General features: G+C 48.8%; 1 protein-coding gene across 6 annotated transcripts in view; it reads right to left on the reverse strand.

Annotated features, from left to right (window-relative positions):
- The window catches only part of MPZL1 (myelin protein zero like 1), a 53,371-nt gene that overhangs the window by 8,061 nt on the left and 26,817 nt on the right, over positions 1–18,493 (reverse strand). For 4 of the 6 annotated variants that reach the window (XR_006608882.1, XR_006608881.1, XR_006608884.1 and 1 more), the window contains exons 2-5: positions 10,529–10,695; positions 6,691–6,904; positions 5,859–5,991; positions 3,350–3,452 (exon numbers count right to left, since the gene is read on the reverse strand). Coding sequence is in view for 2 of the 6 variants with exons in the window: in XM_004779268.3 (XP_004779325.2) it covers positions 3,350–3,452; positions 5,859–5,991; positions 6,691–6,904; positions 10,529–10,695 (617 nt within the window). In the remaining 4 variants the exon portion in view is untranslated. Of the gene's footprint in view, positions 1–3,349; positions 3,453–4,599; positions 4,698–5,858; positions 5,992–6,690; positions 6,905–10,528; positions 10,696–18,493 lie in introns of those variants that run through there. The other 2 variants (XR_006608883.1, XM_045087789.1) reach the window with 2 other exon arrangements.

The raw sequence follows: 18,493 nt of genomic DNA on the forward strand, positions 1-18,493 counted from the left end.
AATAGGGCGCCTGGGTGGCTCAGTGGGTTAAGCCGCTGCCTTCGGCTCAGGTCGTGATCTCAGGGTCCTGGGATCGAGTCCCGCATCGGGCTCTCTGCTCGGCAGGGAGCCTGCTTCCCTCTCTCTCTCTCTCTGCCTGCCTCTCTGCCTACTTATGATCTCTCTCTGTCAAATAAATAATTAAAATCTTTAAAAATAAATAAATAAATAAATAAAATAAAAAGCTCTATTTAAAAAAAATAAAAATAAAAAAAAATAAAAATCACATAAAATATATGAAAAAATGGTATGTGCAGAGAGAAGAAAATGCATTCATGAAAACAAGTACAGGTTATTATAGCGAGAGTAAGAAAAAGCTTTTGAAAATTATTAAAGGGGCACCTGCGTGGCTCAGTCAGTCAAGTGTCTGCCTCCGGCTCAGGTCATGATCTCAGGGGCCTGGGAATGAGCCCTGAGTTGGGCTCCCTGCTCAGTGGGGAGCCTGCTTCTCCCTCTCCTTCTGCCCCTCTCTCAAATAAGTAAAATTTTTGAAATACATACATACATACATACATACATGCGTACTTGGAAAACTGCAAATAAAAAGGCAAATATTGACTCCATGAAAAATAAAAAATTATAAAAGGAAGCAAATATATGTGGTACAATGGTGGGAAAAAAGGTTCACTCGACTCTGAAATGTCCCTAAATACAGTGACATAACCACATCAGGAAGAGGCCCGTGTGCATGTATGTGCACAGAATGTGTGTGAGGGAAAAAGACTGGGAGAAAAAGAAATGTATATTTTCATTTTCCATAGTAGGGGGTCAGTAGATAATATCTAAAACTGAAGAATCTAAAAGTAGTAGTATAATAACGTTGTTTAGAAACATGAAGTTCCGTCTGGGAACTGCCTCAGGGCAGTAAGCGCAGAGTGTCACAGGGCTCCTCTTACTCAGAAAAAATAGTTAAAAGAATGGAAAGCATTCGGCTATTATGTCATTTTTTTCCTTATTCTCTTCTCTTTCCTTCCCTTTTCTGACTCTGGTCAGATGTGGCCCATCTCCTCTAGTGAACCCTAGAGGTTCATTCGTGCTTCATTGTGGGTAGTTTCTATTGCTGTCTTCGAGCTTTCTGATCTTTTCTTCTTTGGGTTATGCCATCCAATGCTGCTGCTGCTGTTCACGCCCCACCCCCTGCCCTGTTTTGGTCTTTTTTATGTGTCTCGTTATGTCAAGGTTTCCTTTACATCATTAAAGTTATTTCTAAGATTTTCATGCTTGTTTAAATGTCCTGGTTCTATGTCCATTGTCTGTCATTTCTCGTTTTGTTTCTATTGATTGGCTTTTCTCCTGGTTATGTTATTATCTTCCTGCTTCTCTGTATGTGTGGTAATTTTTGATTGGTGCTAGACATCGTAAACTTTGCATTGCTGGGTGCTGCATTTTGTTGTATTCTTGTAAAGAGTGTCAGATTTTTGTTCTTGCATGCAGCTAAAATACTTTTACTTTAGTCTGATTCTTCAAAGGCCTCCTTTGAAGCTTTGTTATGGTGGGCTCACGGTGTCCACATGCTGGTGCTGCACTAGCTCTACTACTAAGGCATGACCAATTGTGAGGACTGCAACCAAAGCTCTGTGTAACACCACGTCTCTGCATTCTGGCCTTTAGGAACATAACTCAAGGGAGTCCCACCACTGCACATCTCTTTTTCTCTGTGGTTTCTTCTTCTCTGGTACTTTGCTTCATAAATCCTAGAAACCTTGGCCTCCCCAAATACTGACTTCTGCTCCTCAACTCACCGAGACAACTGAATTCCGGTTTGCCTCCCCTCCCAGCACTGCCGTCTGGGAACTGCCTCAAGGCAGTAAGCTCAGAGTGTCACAGGGCTCCTCTTCTTTGTGTCCTTTCTCTCAGGGATCAGAGTACCACACTGCGTTGTTTCATTTTCCAATGTCCAAACACCATTCTGGTTTTTATCTCCTTGTTTGTTTTGAACAGGTAAGCAATGCCCACAGCACTTAAAGCAGAAGAAAAAGTTTCCAAGCCTTCTTCAGATGTTATGCCTAACTCTCAAGCCTTTATTCATAACCCTATTCCCATTTGCAACCCAAATTTGTGAGCTGAGGTATCTGAGACATAGTATGTTCTCTGAAAGAGACAGACTAGGAATTAGTCATGAGCCCTGATGCTATGATATGACAGAGAATGTGCCAGAACCTGAGTTTTAGGCCCAGTTCTGTGAACTGCCGGGTGTGTGCTTTTAGGGAGTGACCATCACAGTGCCTCAGTAAAAGCTGTGGAATAAGAGCATGGTGGGGCACCTGGGTGGCTCAGTGGGTTAAGCCTCTGCCTTCGGCTCAGGTCATGGTCTCAGGGTCATGGGATTGAGCCCCCTTAAGGCTCTCTGCACAGCAGGGAGCTTCCCCCCCACCCCCTCTGCCTGCCTCTCTGCCTACTTGTGATCTCTCTCTCTGTTAAATAAAGAAATAAAAAAAATCTTAAAAAAAGAAACATGAGTGCTGTGAAGTGTGTAAACCTGGCGGTTCACAGATCTGTACCCCGGGGATAAAAATACATTATATGTTTATTAAAAAAAATTAATTAAAAAAAAAAGAAAAGAAAAAAGAGCATGAGTATATCACCCTCCACAGAACACTGTCATTCTGTCCTTCAGTTCCCTTTAAATCCACTGGAGCTCCAAAACACCTCAGGGAAAAACTGGAATTGGCCAAATTCCTTAGAATGCTTTCTATCCCAGAAGGACAGAATTGGTCCTAAGCTCTGGAATTCTGCCGTGCCGCAGTTAGAGTCCCAACAACACAGCCGGAACACATTATCAAGCACGACGCTAGATCCCATGCTGAGCTCCAAATCACAGTTACTTCTCCTCTGTGCTTTCCATACGAAGTCCACCTCCACGCCGTGCCCTGTTCATCAAGCTTACCGGTTACTCACACACATCTTTACTTTCAGATTCTTCTAGAGAACTCATACAAAATAATGGTTCCCGTTTTATTTTCAATACCAAGAATATCACTTTTTCCTGCTAATTCCTTGTCTTGCAGGTGCCTCAAGCATAATTTAGTTCACTGGACTTGTTTCCTTAAGCAGTTAAGGAATTACATCTGACAAGGCCATCCCCTAATTTCATCGGGCCGAGAGGAGCGGCATGACTAGTACAATCTAAACGGTGGAACCCTTTGCAGGCCGGATCCTTCTCCACGCGTTCCCGTGGCCCTCCTCAGCCAGCTCTTGCTTCCCCCTTCCCGGGTGGCTCTCTTTCCTGCCGCAGGGCTCAGTACTGTTTCCGGCACCAGGAAAGTGCCAGGACGCAGAGCGGGGGGTCAGAGCTGCAACTAGCCATTACCTGGTGGGATCCGGAAGGCAGGCTCTTTACCAGACCCTCTGCATCGGAGGGCGACTTCCGTGGCGCCTCCTTAAGTGGGGACGCGCTCTCTGACGTACTGCAGCTGGTGAGTTGGCAGTTTGGAGAACAAATGTAAAAAAAAAAAGAAAATAAAATAAATGGAAAAAAATATATAGACAGGCAAGTGATGACAAGATGAAGCAGCAGATAACACACAACACAACAGAACGATGAGGGTCAAAATGGTCACAGACTCAAGGCTGTTTCTCGTCCCTGACACTACTTCTCTCAAGTTGATGAACCCACTGTGTGTGCACAGAAACCAGCGTGGCGCAACCTCTTGGCCCCACATTGCAATTATGCTACCTGCTGAGGGGGCTCTGGCTCTCAGGGTCACGTATGCTTCCGCTGCTCTGTGTCTTCCCTCTGTTGTCATCCACCTCGGCGAGCAAGCCCAGCCTTCCGGCCAGTGGCCCAAGGCAGGTCTCTGCTGAGTGCTCCAGAAGTCACCAGACCCGCACCCAGGCGCGCCTCCTTCCTTCCGCCCCATAGTTCCCCAGACTCAGTTTCCCCACGAAGGCTGCAGCCCAACCAGAGAACCCAGGAGGTCACGAACACTAAGAAACTGGGATGTCGCATGACACCGGCTGAACTTGGTCAGGCCTCTGGGGGTCTTTCAGAACGAACATTATCTCATAAATAAAGGCAGAGTAACTGCAGGAGGAAACTCATTAGGGATTCCCTAGTGGTACTTGTCGGAGCGTAAGTCCTTTATGATGCATTTTTTAAAGCAACTCTCAGGACTGGGGGTGGGGTGGGGGGTCACGTTCAAGTGTGGTTACTAAGACCCAGAGGGAACAGGAATGGCGCTCTTCTCCGAAACAGGAAGCTCTGAGCTCTGACCCCAAACCAAAATGGTCCGGGGATCTGACACAAAGAGGGTCTCAATCACCAACACCACAATTCACATATGAAAGAACACGGACACACACACGCAACCACACACGCACCGCCGCTCCACACGAAGAACATACATACTCCGATGCACAAACCCTCTAGGAACCCTGACAGCCCAGGTCCCGGGGATGGTACACTCAACAAGGGGCCCATGCAAACACAGGACGTATCCGTGGACAAACCGCAGTAACTGCCGGGTTAGCTCAGAGCTAGCGGGTTAGCTGTCGACAAGGGCGAGGGACGGAACACACACTCACGTCGATGTTAACAGCAACGGCAGTGTGATTAGTTACCATGTGTCTAGTGGGGGTGGAAGAGGACCCCAGCCCTGCCACAGTCCCAGGGTGTCGTCTACGTCAGCTTTTCTTAAGAAGTGGCAGATAAGCAGGATCTGATCCCGGCACACCACGGCAGAAAGAGCAGGGGAGGGAAAAAACCACAGTAAGAAGAAAAGCAGCATTCACGGTGCCATGCAGGATTCTAGGCACAGTTCTGCCCCCTTCTGAGCCCCAAAGCAAGAGCTACAGACCCAGGCGAGTCACCACCCGGCGTGAGTCTCCCGCTGAAAACCAGCCCTCTAGTCACAGGTCTTCGTAAAGCACTCACCATGCAAAGGGGAAGACAGAATGAGCAGGACAGAGCATTCCAAGCAAACAAGATCTGAATTTGAACACTCAAACTTGTTAGAACACGGCACTCCTAAAGACCAGAGCAGCGGAGCCGGGTTCCCACCGTCCAGCAGCACGGGGGTCCGGCGCACGCCATCCTCTCGGAGCACAATCCCCGATTCAGGCTGCTGCCGGCAAGCCCGTGCACAGGAGGCCCGGCTCGTGCTGCAGCCTGAACCTGGCCTCCGCTTGGTCTTACCCTGGGAGTCATACCTAGCGTGCGTGGGCTGCCTGTCCAGCTGGAGCCAGGGAGAAGGTCCTTCAGTTAGACACGTACCCTCTGCTACGAGGTACTCTCTTTCCGAAGCCATAAACAAAAAGACAATCTACTTCTCTTTATTGCTCGTACACTCTGCTGTTCAGCTCTTACTAGCCGGGTTTAGAAGAGTCCAGCCGTGCATTTGAGAATGATCAAAGCAGTAAAACTGCTCACCAAGCAGGAAGAGCGGGAAAGCCCTCCCATCACAGCGCTGCAGCCGTCAGCGCCGTGCTCTGAGACTAGCGTTTCATCTTCACCTAACTGCAAAGGAGAGCCTCATGAGACCACTACCAGAGACTCAAACCACACTCAGAGCGGGAAAGGAACGTGCGTGGCCTCGCAGTCCTAACTGTGGTCAGGGGGCTGCCGACAGCCGTGCTGATCACCGAACCCAGGACGGGCCTTCTGGAGCGGGGCGGAGGCACAGCCCGTGCTCACCCACAGGCCTCCGCGCTCCGCTGGCCCCTGCGGGACACAGGGACACACTCCCCCACTCCGATGTGAAAGCAAACAGTAGCTAATACTTCACCATTTTTTCTCCAAAAACATTCACGTTTTTTAAATTCCTTTCCTTCCCCCAACCTCTCCCCCACCCTACCCCCGCCCCCAAAGCAGCTTTTCTTACCCCATATAATCCCGTTTAGAGTTTCTCCTTCTGTAGAGAACAGCCAGGGTCGTGCTGACGAGCAGAGTGAGACCCAGGACCACAGCAGCAACTATCCCCACCACCACCCAAACCGGAAACACGGGCAAGACCTCTGGAGAGAAAGAACAAAATCGTTTTAAGGTACTTTGCTACCAAGAGAAGAAGCAGGGTTTTATTAAATCACTAAGTGAGTGCTTTAGGGGCTTCCACGGCCTCTTTAGTGTCCGCATTATGAGCTCCTGGCGTCTGACTGACGACGTGCACATGCTCACGGGTGAAGGAGGCACGGGTGAGGCACGTCTGCCACACACACCTCCCTCCCGATGCTCTAAAGCCAGAGAAATTCCAGGGCTGCGAATTTACCGCAATTTGCTCTCCAACAAAGCAGACTTTGTCTCAAAGGAGACACCAAATGCAGAACCTGCATTTCCTGCTTCTTTTCCAAGAAAGGGAAGGCAAACACTGTCCTGCTTTTGCAAATGTGGAAACTCTCCCTCGAAGGACATGGAAGCTGTACTCACCTTCTTCCCCACGGCCCACCCCTTCCACCCACTGTGAGTTCGGTCTTTCTTCCAATTAATACTGAAGAAGGACATTCCTGAATTTGGGTCAGTGGGCTCCAAGGATACAGATGGGGAACCCGGCTCAAGCAGCTGGAGAAGCAGGGGCTCCCCGACCTCGCATCCAGAGGTACATAGGGGCAGGGCACCTAACTGCAGACAAACATACTCGGAAATGTCACTCCTGCTCTTCAACTGAACCTGAGACAAAGGGGACTGTGTTACCACTGCCAAAACACTCAGGGAAGTACCTTTCTCTACGACATAGAGCCTAATGTGTCCCGGCTGGGCAACAATGTCAGGAGGGTTTTTGACGTCACAAATATAGGTGCCGTTGTGGATAAACTGCATATTTTCTATGTTGATGGACGCGTCCTTCTTGTCCAGGTCTCCAGCCCAGCTGGTCCTGTCCTTAAATGGTGGATAATTCCCAGGATACACTTGCCCTTGGGAGTAGTGGAAAAACTGCAACCAGAGAAAAAAGACACATGAGCTCTCCTTACAGGCAGGCACCCGACACGCCGTAATGGGCAAAGACTTCATAGAGAAAGGCATACAACTCCATATGACAACTGAGCTATGGGACAGAAGCCAGACCAGCGTTTAGAAAGCACAGGGATTGACACTATTTCAGCTGAAGCCATAAACTCGTATATCATCTCAAATCTTCTCAATATGTCACTGGTGGAGTGATTACTGCCCATTCTTCAAACATAAGGAAAAGGAGACTCAAAGAAGCCATCTGTTCAGGGTCACAGTGACAACAGGGGGTGGACCCAAAGTCAAAGTCAGGACCATCTGACCCTTCAGAGCCAGTGACCACACCATGACAGAGACTGTGAATCCAAAGGTTTCAGTCTGAATTCACAAAGTTTACCACTTAGTTCTAGAAAGCCCTGAAGCAGGTAAAGCCTTAATATCACAGAGCAGTTAGTTAATCTGATGGGCTTCTCCCTCTTACGTACTGGTTTCCCAGGGAAATGTTACGGGTGTGTGAGAGGAAGCCCAGATACGCCGATGTCCTCACTTCTCTTCAAACATCAGCCTTCAGCTAACTTTCCTCACACCTGCTTTTTAGCAAAGGAACTCATTTCTCAAAGAAGCCTTGTTAAGCCCAGCACCTTGGAAGCTAGGTATGGTCTAGGGGCCGGGGATCTCTCCTGATCCTGGGCTTCGATCCAAGCAGCTCTTTCTCCTTACTCGCAGGGGAAACCTATAAAAACCAAAGCAACCAGCTCATCTTATTAAACATATTCTGATGCTTTTGAGTTAAAAGATCTTGTATCAACAGCTAAGCGTTCAGGAATTGCCTGTGATCAGGGTGGTGTGTAAGTATAAACTGCTCAGCTAAATACGCTAATGAACACAGCATGTTCTCCACAGTAAGTCTTGTAGACTTGCTTGATTGAAGCCACTTGACAAGACTGTCTCGAGCATAAATGGAGCCGACTTTTTGAGAGAAAGTTATTACCACTGGGTGTCTTCCTGGTGAGAAGGAACGTGGACTGAACGATGCCCCTCACACCCACTCTTACCGAAGACTTCAGGTGGGGAACCCTCACAGGTTTGGACTCATTTGAGTAAACTCATGTGTGCTCCATTTTGCGTCTGTGGGAAGCATCTTCTGCAGCGAGGCCGTGTTCCCATAAAGACGCAGACCGCTTCCCCCGGACGTCTGCATGACTCCTGCCCTCACTCACTCCTACGCAAACTCACGCACATTCACCCCCAGCTGTACCCAGGGAGTAAGTTATCTAACATCTGCACTCGTGGACTTGACCTCAGCCTGCCTTCCTTCTCTGGCATAACATCAAGGGCGGCTTCCTTTTTAATGAAAATCCCGGAAGACATAGGTCCACTTAAGGATTTGGAAGTCAGGTGTGATATATTCCAACCTGGAGCAACAGGTCTTGTTTTGGAGACTTAATTCAACAGTGAACATGCAGCTTTCCCGACATCGCATGTCGGGAAGTGAAGCCACTCAGGCTGAAGTTTACTCCCAGGGCTCCAGTCATCTCTACATACCGCCGGCTCCCAAAGGAGACCCTCAGGAGCTCATGATCTAGAGATAATGGACAGGCAGTCACTCTGTTCTTTCAGGAAAGGCATCAAGGGTACATTTTTTGCACAAAGACTCTCCGTTTAAAAAAAAAAAAAAAAAGATCTCTCCACTTCACAGATGACCAAATAGCAGCTTCCAGAGCTTCTAAACCATGCGTTCTCAACAGGGGTGGCACCTCTCACCACGGGGGGCAAATACTGGTTCTGAGGACAGAAAACAATAAGAAAAAAAGCTACTCTTTTTTACATATAAAACAGATTTAACAGTGTATCTGTGGTCTCAAGATTTCATAGAAGGAGGACAGAAATTAGGAAAGCATGTTTCAAAGACACTCCGTAGGAAGGGGATAATGAATAATAAGACTGAGAGACACAGCTTGAAGCAATCCCTAAAGCCTAGAGACAGTAAACATTATAAACAAATGTTTCCCTCGGGGTGCCTGGGTGGCTCAGTGGGTTAAGCCTCTGCCTTCCGCTCAGGTCATGATCCCAGGGTCCTGGGATCGACCCCCACATCGGGCTCTCTGCACAGCGAGGAGCCTGCTTCCTCCTCTCTGCCTGCCTCTCTGCCTACTTGTGGTCTCTCTCTGTTGAATAAATAAAATCTTTAAAAACGAAACAAACAAACAAATTAAAAAAAACAAATTGTTTCCCTCTGAGTGAAGGGAGACATAGTGGAAATAACAGAGCAACCAGAGGGCAACAAAAGAGCGTTTGAACAATTCCCGCCTGTTTGGTGTGACATGGGGTAGGTCACGACCCTCTGAGCAGTTTCCCATGCCCCCCAAGTCTGCAGTGGGAAACACACATGTTCCTCACGAGGGTGAGGAGGCGATGAGACAGGCGTGCGAGGAGCACAGCCTCCAGAGGGTGCTCGGGGATGTAACCCATCATCACGCAGAATTTATCTTAGAGAGAAGCAGCACACTCTGTCCCTGCTGAGTACTGACACCCTGAAAAGGGAGACCCGCTAGAGCACGTCCATGTGCAGATGGAACCACAGAAACAGGACAAACTGTGCACATTAGCCCCTCAGGAGTCAGACACGGTCCCAAGCACTTGACGTGACAATCCTCTGCGACCCTCACAGCAGCCCCAGGGGGAGGGCTGCTTGTCCCCATCTTGCAGACACGAATCAGGGGGGCCGGAGTGCCGGGAGGGCTCAGTGGGTTAAGCGTCTGCCTTCAGCTCAGGTCATGATCTCGGGTCCTGGGTTGGAGCCCAGCGTTGGGCTCCCTGCTCAGCAGGGAGCCTGCTTCTCCCTCTGCCTCTGACCCTCCCTCTGCTTGTGCTCTCTTACATGCTCTCTCTCAAATAAATAAATAATATGTCTTAAAAGTACATTAAAAAAAGAACCAGACGGTCCGTCCACGTGGAATCACCACACTGCTTGGTCCGCACTCAGCTGCTGACAGATGAACCTTCCTGTCAGCTCTCTGGCGCTCATCTCTGTTCGGCCACTCACCTTAGTCTGAAGTCCCCCCTCCCCCGGACTATTCCTACCCCCAATTATTCCAGAGCGAGAGCACACGACTGAGGACCTGCTGCACAGGAAGGCCCACGACTGCCGTGGAAGCAGATGGACTCTAAATAAAAACCCTCATACTTAAATCAGAAAGGAGTGTGTGTGTGTGTGTGTGTGTGTGTGTAAAACAGGAATAGTTCAAAGAAATACAAATAAAAATGGGGCAAATGAAAGTTGAAATGGGGATGATCAACCAGGATGGGTCAGCAGAGTCGACCGGAAGCTGCTCCATGGAGGAGAATCCCATAAGGGGATGAGACGGAGAAGAACAGGGGCCGGTGAGGGGGCAGTGCCACCTGCGCAAGGCCAAGGAAAGAACTGCATTTCAAGGACGCTGAATTATTTCTTCCCGGAGAGTCTGAAGCAAGAGAAGGGCCCTGGAATCTGATTGTCAGCACAGCCCTTGGGGAAGCGAACCGGCCTTCGGAGAACGTACATTCACGACAGGACAGCAGGGGAGAAGCGGGGAGGGAGGCTCGGCAGGAGGATGTGAGCATTCCTACCGACACAGTGGTGTCGGTCCCCTCTGGCTGGAAGCTCCAGGAGACCGAGGTCGACGTGCCTGTGGTGTTCGCGGACTTGAACTTGCAAGTCAGCTTCCCTTGTGTCCCATTTGCCACGAAGATTTCCTTTGGCGTATACACCTCCAAGGCTGGCACGCCAGTGGCCACTGGAGAGAGAAGACCAAAGAGAGGCTGAGTCAGACTTAGCGCGTACCACCGTGCTGACCTATGAGGGAAGACGGCAAAGACAAGCAGAGTTACTCGAGGTCTACAGCACATCTGCGGCCGTCGTGGACTACGCGTGTCTGGCAGAATGTTCCACTGCCAGGCACTGCCCGCAAGCAGGGTGAACTGCTGACCGCCCAGGACTTTGTTCCTGTTTTTCACTATTCAGCTATACCTAATGTCTATGTTTTCTTTTAAATTAACCAGACTTGGGGCGCCTGGGTGGCTCAGTGGGTGAGGCCTCTGCCTTCGGCTCAGGTCATGATCTCGGGGTCCTGGGATCGAGCCCCGCATTGGGCTCTCTGCTCAGCAGGGAGCCTGCTTCCCCACTGGCTTACCTTTCTGCCTGCTTGTGATCTGTCAAATAAATCTTATATATATATATGTATATGCATATATATATATATATAAATAAAATTAACCAGACTTACAGAAATGATGAGCAAGAAGCAGAGGATTCCCATCTCTTCCCTCACTCCCTCCCCCCGTCCAAGTCTCCCTATTAGTAACATCTTTTGTTAGTGTAGTACACTGGACCACTGATGAGTCAATATTGTTAACTAAAGCCCACCTTTATATTAAGGCTCACTCTATGCTACCCATTTCATGGGTTTGGACAATGTATCCACTATGACAGTCAAACACAGAATCCTTCTACTGCCCTAAACTCTGTGTCCCGCCTGGTCACTGTCTCCTCCCTGTCCCAAGCCCCTGGCAACCACTCATTTTTTCCTACTGTTTCTTTGCCTTTGCCAGAGACAAAGTTGGTTGGAATCATACAGCAAATGTACCCTTTTTTTTATTTTTATGGATTTTTATTTATTTATTTGACAGGCAGAGGTCACAAGCAGGCAGAGAGAGAGGGGAAAGCAGACTCCCCTCTGAGTCGATCCCAGGACCCTGAGATCATGACCTGAGCCGAAGGCAGAGGCTTTAACCCACTGAGCCACCCAGGTGCCCCCAAATGTAGCCTTTTCAAATTAGCTGCTATCACTTAGTAATATTTAAGTTTCTTCCATGTCATTTTATAGCATTTCTTTTTATTGCTGAATAATGGATATATTTATGGATATTCACCTCCTGAAGGACATCTTGGTTGCTTCCCTGATGGTCTATTTTTAATAATGTTGAGGGCATGTTTTTTTCCACTTCTTTAAACAGTTCTACCTGTTAAATTTCAACCATGATCACACTAAACTTTTCTCATCTTCTATATTTAATGTAATTCAAACTATTCTGGGTACGGTATCGCTTCATTTAGAGCCATATTAAGAACACCTGGGTAGCTCAGTCATTAAGCACTGGACTGGAGCTCAGCTCAGGTCAGGGTCTCGGACTCTTGGGATCAAGCCCCCACTGGACCCGGCGATTGGTGGGGACTCTGCTTGAGGCTGTTTTTGTCTTTCCCTCTGCCCCTCCCCTTCCCTGCACTATAATAAACAAATAAATCTTAAAAAAAAAAAAAAGCCAGGGCCCCCTGTGTGGCCCAGAAAGTGAAGCGTCCGCCTTCCGCTGGGCTGGAGGCCGGAGCCAGCCGTGAAGAGCCTGCTTTTCCCTCTGCCCCTCCCTGCAGCCCTCCTCCACTGTGGACACGGGCTCTCTCTCCCTCTCCTGCAAAAATAAATAAACAAAATCTTAAAAAAAAAAAAAAAAGCCAAGTTTATTGTTTAACTGACCTTTTTTCCTTTAAGGGATTTAAGGCGAAAATATGCACAACACAATCTGCTTTCCTTAGTGAAACCGTTATCTACTGCTACGTTTCTGCACGCCATAGAACAACCAGCTGCACACGCTGGGTCACATTTTCACTTCACCCACTGAGTTCATGCAGTTAGCCTAAGCCCAGAAATAGTCATTAAAATGTCTATCACTTATAATATAAAAATAGCTCCTTTTTTCAAATCTGTAAGCAGAGCCAACTGTAAGAATTTTACGGATTGCTGCTAAAATAAAATAATCTTCACTCAAAAAAGACATGTTCATGGATCAAATGAAGGTTACAAAGAAAGTAATTTAGCCTAAAAATGAAACCAATTAAAGCTAACATAGAAAAGATCATCTTCCAAATAAAGATATTTTTTAAGGTAACAGTTTGGGAAGAATCCGTACCCGCAGTGTCCCGATTCTTCTTCAACCTAACAGATGAGCACAACAGGGAAGGACACTGTCTACCAGCCAGGCCTGACGACCGTGCGCGGGACGTTTTCTTCCTGAGTCTTAACCAGGACTCTCGGCCGTGGAGAGCAAGTCCTCCCCCAGTCCTCCCAACCGTCTTCCAAATGTTTATTCTCAGGACACAATGGGCACTTTCGGCTATTCTCTTAAATCAACCGATAGCCACACTGCATCAAGCAGACTTTTTCTGCTAAGGAGGGTGGATTATTATTACAGAGAACAATGGATTATTATTTGTGGTCCAAACCTCAAAACAAGCCCTTCTTTCAAACAAGAAGCCAACAAAAGACGTTCCCTGCCATTGTGGGTAGGCAGAAAAGCACGCCAAGGCATCTGAGTTCAAAATGAAGGACAAAGCACAAGACCAGGCCATCTGACCAGGTTATTCCAGGAAGCAGCACTGGTTTATAACCCTTACTTACGCTGCGTCATTTTGACTGGTTTTCTCCACAGTGGTGAGCACTGCAATGGAAGCCAATCTACAAGGCCAATTAATAAAGGTCTCCTCAAGGGTTTTCTTCGGCCAGATCCCTCCCTCAAGGCTGGCGTGCAAAATCTGACACCTGAGAGGTTATTCAGAGATGGAACTGGGCCAAGGGTCCGAGTTTACAGTCACTGAATTTTGACCATAAAGAAAAACCAAATTCCCAAGTGGCTTTTAGACAATCTAAGACAGACTTAATGATATCACTTGTTAATGAACAAGTGACTTAAAAAAAAGGTCACTCTTGGGCTGATTAGGACAGGAAGCTCTTACAGCCAGGATTCGGAATTCCAACTCTGGCCAATCCGCAGTTCCAATAAAATAAAATAAAACGGCTCCATACAGACCTAGTTAACACCCTCTCATCCCTGGCTCGCTCCTTCTCAGCAGCACCACCCTTGCCCCAGCTCTTGGAGAGCCCATTAGTCTTAAAATGAACCTTCCAAAGCCTCAGCCTCTTTGTTTATCTTCTCTCTCCCTGTGTTCTTATCCTCAGGCCTATTCCAGCTTCTATACAGAAGGATGTGCTCATTCCCACATCCTTCCCCAGGCCCTGTTGAAAACCGGGCTGCCCTGCTCCCTGCTCAGGGGCTGTCCCTGCAGAACAGGGTGTTTAGCACTGACCCTGACCTCTACTAGATGTCAGTGGCATCCTCTCCCCTTCCAGCCATGGCAATAAAAAAATGTCCCCAGACTCTGAAACAGCTTCTCGGGGCCAAACTACCCATAGCTGAGAACCACGGCCCCAGACCCTATTATTAATATGAACACACCCTCCACAATCTCATGCTTCTCTACTCTCTGACTCCACCTCCTGTCTTTCCAGGGCACGTCCCCCAAGACCCTGACTTGGCCGATCCTTCAGCTGCAGCTGAACCTAAAAATCCATCCACCCTCCAGTCTCTTCACGGTCTCTCCTGCTCAGCACGTCTTCGTTTTGTCCTACTCAGGCTGGTTCCCGGGCATATGACTGGACCCATCCTGACTCTCTCCCCTCTGTGCATTCAACCCAATCCTGTACTCCCCCCAGGCCCCTCATCTCCACCGAGACAGCGGAGCACAGACGGAGAAAAGGACACAATCCCACAGGCTGGTTTCACCTGAAACTCATGACCACTAACTTAAAAGGGGGCTCTTCATGCTGCCCAGCAATCCTTCCCCACTTCCCTAGTGCATCTGCTTTGCCACTTTCACATCTTCCTCTCTAACTTCGACTCTCCCCCCGAACACTGTGCTTCCTATTTCACTGAGAAAGCAGAAGCAAGCAGCAGAGAACTTGCCCAGTCCCCACAGGAAACCTCTGTGCTCCTCTCCAGGGCTGGCCCCTCTACACAGGACCTCTTCTCTGGCCTAACTAAGGATGTCAGTCAGCAACTCTTCCTCTTTCTCTGGACTGTTTCACTCTCCTGAGTCACTGCCAGCAGCCACATATACACCCACATCTATACTTATACCCCAGCTGTATGGGAAAAACCTTGACCTGCATCTCCCCACCGTGATGGCTGTTTTGTTCTCTTCTATTTTACAGATCTTCAAAGAATGGCCCACATTTACTGTGCCAAGGCCTCTCCTCCCATATTCTCTTGAATAAACCCAACCCAGGCTTTTATTCTCAGTCCCCCACTGACGCTCTTCTTGTCAAAGAATCCGATGATTCCATGGGGCTAAATGGACAGCCAGTTCTCAGTCCTCACATGGCACACAGCTGAAGGCTTCCCACTGGCACAGCTGGTCTTTCGCAGTTTGACTTCTGAAATGCCACTTGCTGGTTCTCGTATCTCACTGCCTGCTCCTTTTCTGGTTCTCCTGACCTCTGCAGTCGGAGAGTTCTAGACCCTCCTGCTGACCCCTTATCTCTTCTCTTGATGACCTCATCTAGTCTTAAGGCTGTAATTATCCCCTAAATGCTGGACACACACACACACACATACACACACACACAATGCCATCAACTGCCTCACTTGGCTCTAACTGGCATCTCAAACTTCCTATGTGCGGACCGACTTCCTGACTCCCGCTCTCAAACCCACTGCTCTGCGGCCCCTTCCAGCTCAGCAAGCGGGGAGGCCAGCCTTCCAGTGGCTGAGGCTTCCTGACCCTGCACTTTCTCACACTCACCTCCATGCTGTCACCAAACATGCTGTGTCTACTTAGAAACATCTCTCAAGGGGCGCCTGGGTGGCTCTGTGGTTGGGCGTCTCCCTTCATCTCAGGTCATGATCTCAGGGTCCTGGGATCGAGCCCCGCATCAGGCTCCCTGCTCCGCAGGAAGCCTGCTTCTCCCTCTCCCATTCCCCCTGCTTGTGTTCCCTCTTTCACTCTTTGTCAAATAAATAAAATTAAAAAAAAAAAAAAAAAAAAAAAAGAATCTCTCCGAAGTGCTCCGTCCTTGCGTCTCCCAGCGCCGCTGTCCTGGTTCCAGCCAGGGTGTCTGGCGGCTTCCCCAACTGGTGCCTCTGCCCCACCTCCGCCCAGCTCGCGGCAGCCAGTCCACGGGGGGGCTGCGCAGATCTTGTAAAATACGTATGGGAGCATACCACTGCTCTGCCCAAGACACTCCACAGTTCTCCGCGTGAGCCAGCATCGGGCGGGAGCCCTCACAGGCCCGTGAAGCCCCCAAGCGTGAACTCCTGGCCACTGCTCAGGCCGTTCCGCCCAGGCTTCTCCCTCGGCCTGGCCTTGGGCAGAGTTGCAGCAGCCGCCCTGGTCATGTTGTGGCCTCTCAGCCTGTGAGCGCCCCCAAGGGCAGAGAGATGGGAGGGAACCCGGGAAGCTGCGGGGCCAGGAGAGGCCAGGGCAGAGCCGGTGGCGCTGGGGAGGCCGAGCCGGGCACTCTGCCCAGGCCTCCTGGGGAGGACCTTCAGTGGGTCCCCACGCTTGCAGAGCCGCGGTCAGCCATGGGCTCTGCCCCGCCTGCGACCAGCGAGAAAGGTGCTGCTCCCGGTGGGCCGAGGCTGGCACCCTGGGTGAAGGGCGGGTTTCACCGACACGAGGCAGCCCACGCCGCTCCTGCAAGGCCCGAGTTCAGCGGTTTCTGAAACAACCGGGCACGGTGCGCTCTGTGCAGACTCTCCCCAAGCCCCGTCCGCAGGAGTGCTGTAAATACACAGTAAAATCACTCCAGAACTCAGAGGGCCTGTCTTCACAGTCATGAAAGAGAGTCACCTAGAATGGCTAGAAATGCAAATGGAAAGCACACTGAGCTGAGGGAAACTACTGCTGTAAACCCGTCACTCCTCGCCACTGCGGACTGGGTCCCAGCCTGAGCCAGACAGTCAATAGGGCTCGTTTAGGCTGAAGATTTAGGTTGGTGGCAAACATTGCTGTGAGAACTAAAGCTTTAATTCAAAAGTTCAGATGGGGAAAAGTCTCCTCTTGAATCCTGGAAAAACCAACTGCCTCAGGAATAAAAACACAGAAGTGAAGCGAAACAAAATAAAAGGTTAAGGGAGGTCTAAACGTTTTTCTGTCCCGCAACTTGGATTCTGAGTTATATATTAACTTACACGCAAATTTCAAAACAGTAACAGGCGCTGAGTTTACTTTCTTCCTGGGGGGAAGGAATCCTGCTAAGCTACACTTGCCTTCAAAGGGCAAGACACCGGACCAAAGACAACCCTTTTCCTGGGAGATTAATTCAAATGAAAAAAGCCTGAAAAATCATCTGATGAGGAATCAAAGAGTTTGTAAAATCAACTCACCAGGAGTGATTTCTACAGTAATCAACTATGAGACCCACCATTTGGATATTCTTCTATTTCAGAGGGAGAACCACAACAGCTGAGGAAAAAAACAAAACAACAAAACAGCATCCACTGCAATCACACACAAAAAAAGCCAATTCAAGAATAGTTTGGCCAAGAGTCTATATTTTGACATGATCTATTTCTTTTTTTTTTTTTTTTAATTATTTATTTGACAGAGCGGGTGAAGAAAGAGTACAAGCAGGGGCAGTGGCAGGCAGAGGGAGAGGGAGATGCAGGCCCCCACAGAGCAGAGGTCCAGGCATCATGACCTGAGCCTAAGGCAGGCGCTTAACTCACGAGCCACCCAGGAACACTGACAGGATCTATTTCAGTATTTTGAATCACTGAAGTAATGCAATGTCAATAATGCCTCCTAATTAACATGCCAAATGGTCTTATGCCAAGTAAATTCAAATTCTCATACCATGAAATCATTAGAAATACACGGGAACAGCATTATTATGAATGAATACACACTTTCAAAGCCTAGACTGGGACCCTGAAACTTAAGGAGGGAAGCAGCTCCTTGTCGTTATCACTACTGGTCTGTAGGGCCCTGCTTTGTCAAAACCTCGCCCTTTCAACAACCCCCGCTGTTTTTCCTTGAAACTGAAATAAGGCTTTTGTTTTGAAATTTTTTGGAAGCACTTTGATGTTACCAGTTTATTCTCCTGCCTAAAAGAGTACAATCAAGCAGTTTATTTAAATAGCTTTCTGGCCTATCTCTTATTGGCTATTTGCACACAATGTTAATCTGATATCATAATATCTCCTAACACAAGCATAAATATGACCTTTTAAAACATACTGAAAGAGAAAAACAAAAGAGCATGAAACACAATTCAGACGGGGGTTCTAAGTGGAAGAGGGTGGAGGGACAGATGACAGAGGCACGCTGTTGGTAACGTTCCAGTTCCTAGGGTAGGTAGTGAGGGCATGGAAGCACGCTTTTTTTTTTTTTTTTTAAGATTTTATTTATTTATTTGACAGACAGATCACAAGCAGGCAGAGACGCAGGCAGAGAGAGGAGGAAGCAGGCTCCCCGCTGAGCAGAGAGCCCGATGTGGGGCTCGATCCCAGGACCCTGAGATCATGACCTGAGCCGAAGGCAGCAGCTTCACTGAGCCACCCAGGCGCCCTGGAAGCGCATTTTAACGTTAGCTCCGTTAGCTCCTCGGGGGCGCCTGGGTGGCACAGTTGTTGAGTGTCTGCCTTTGGCTCAGGTCACCATTCCAGGAGGGATCTGGCCTTGTGTCGCGCTCTCCACGTCTCCCTCTCCCACTCCCCCTCCTTGTGTTTCCTCTCCTGCTGTCTCTCTCAGTCAAAAAAATAAAC

Source organism: Mustela putorius, unplaced genomic scaffold (assembly GCF_011764305.1).
Source record: "Mustela putorius furo isolate JIRA1106 unplaced genomic scaffold, ASM1176430v1.1 tig00001451_pilon_pilon_pilon, whole genome shotgun sequence".
Classification (NCBI taxonomy): Eukaryota; Metazoa; Chordata; class Mammalia; order Carnivora; family Mustelidae; genus Mustela; species Mustela putorius.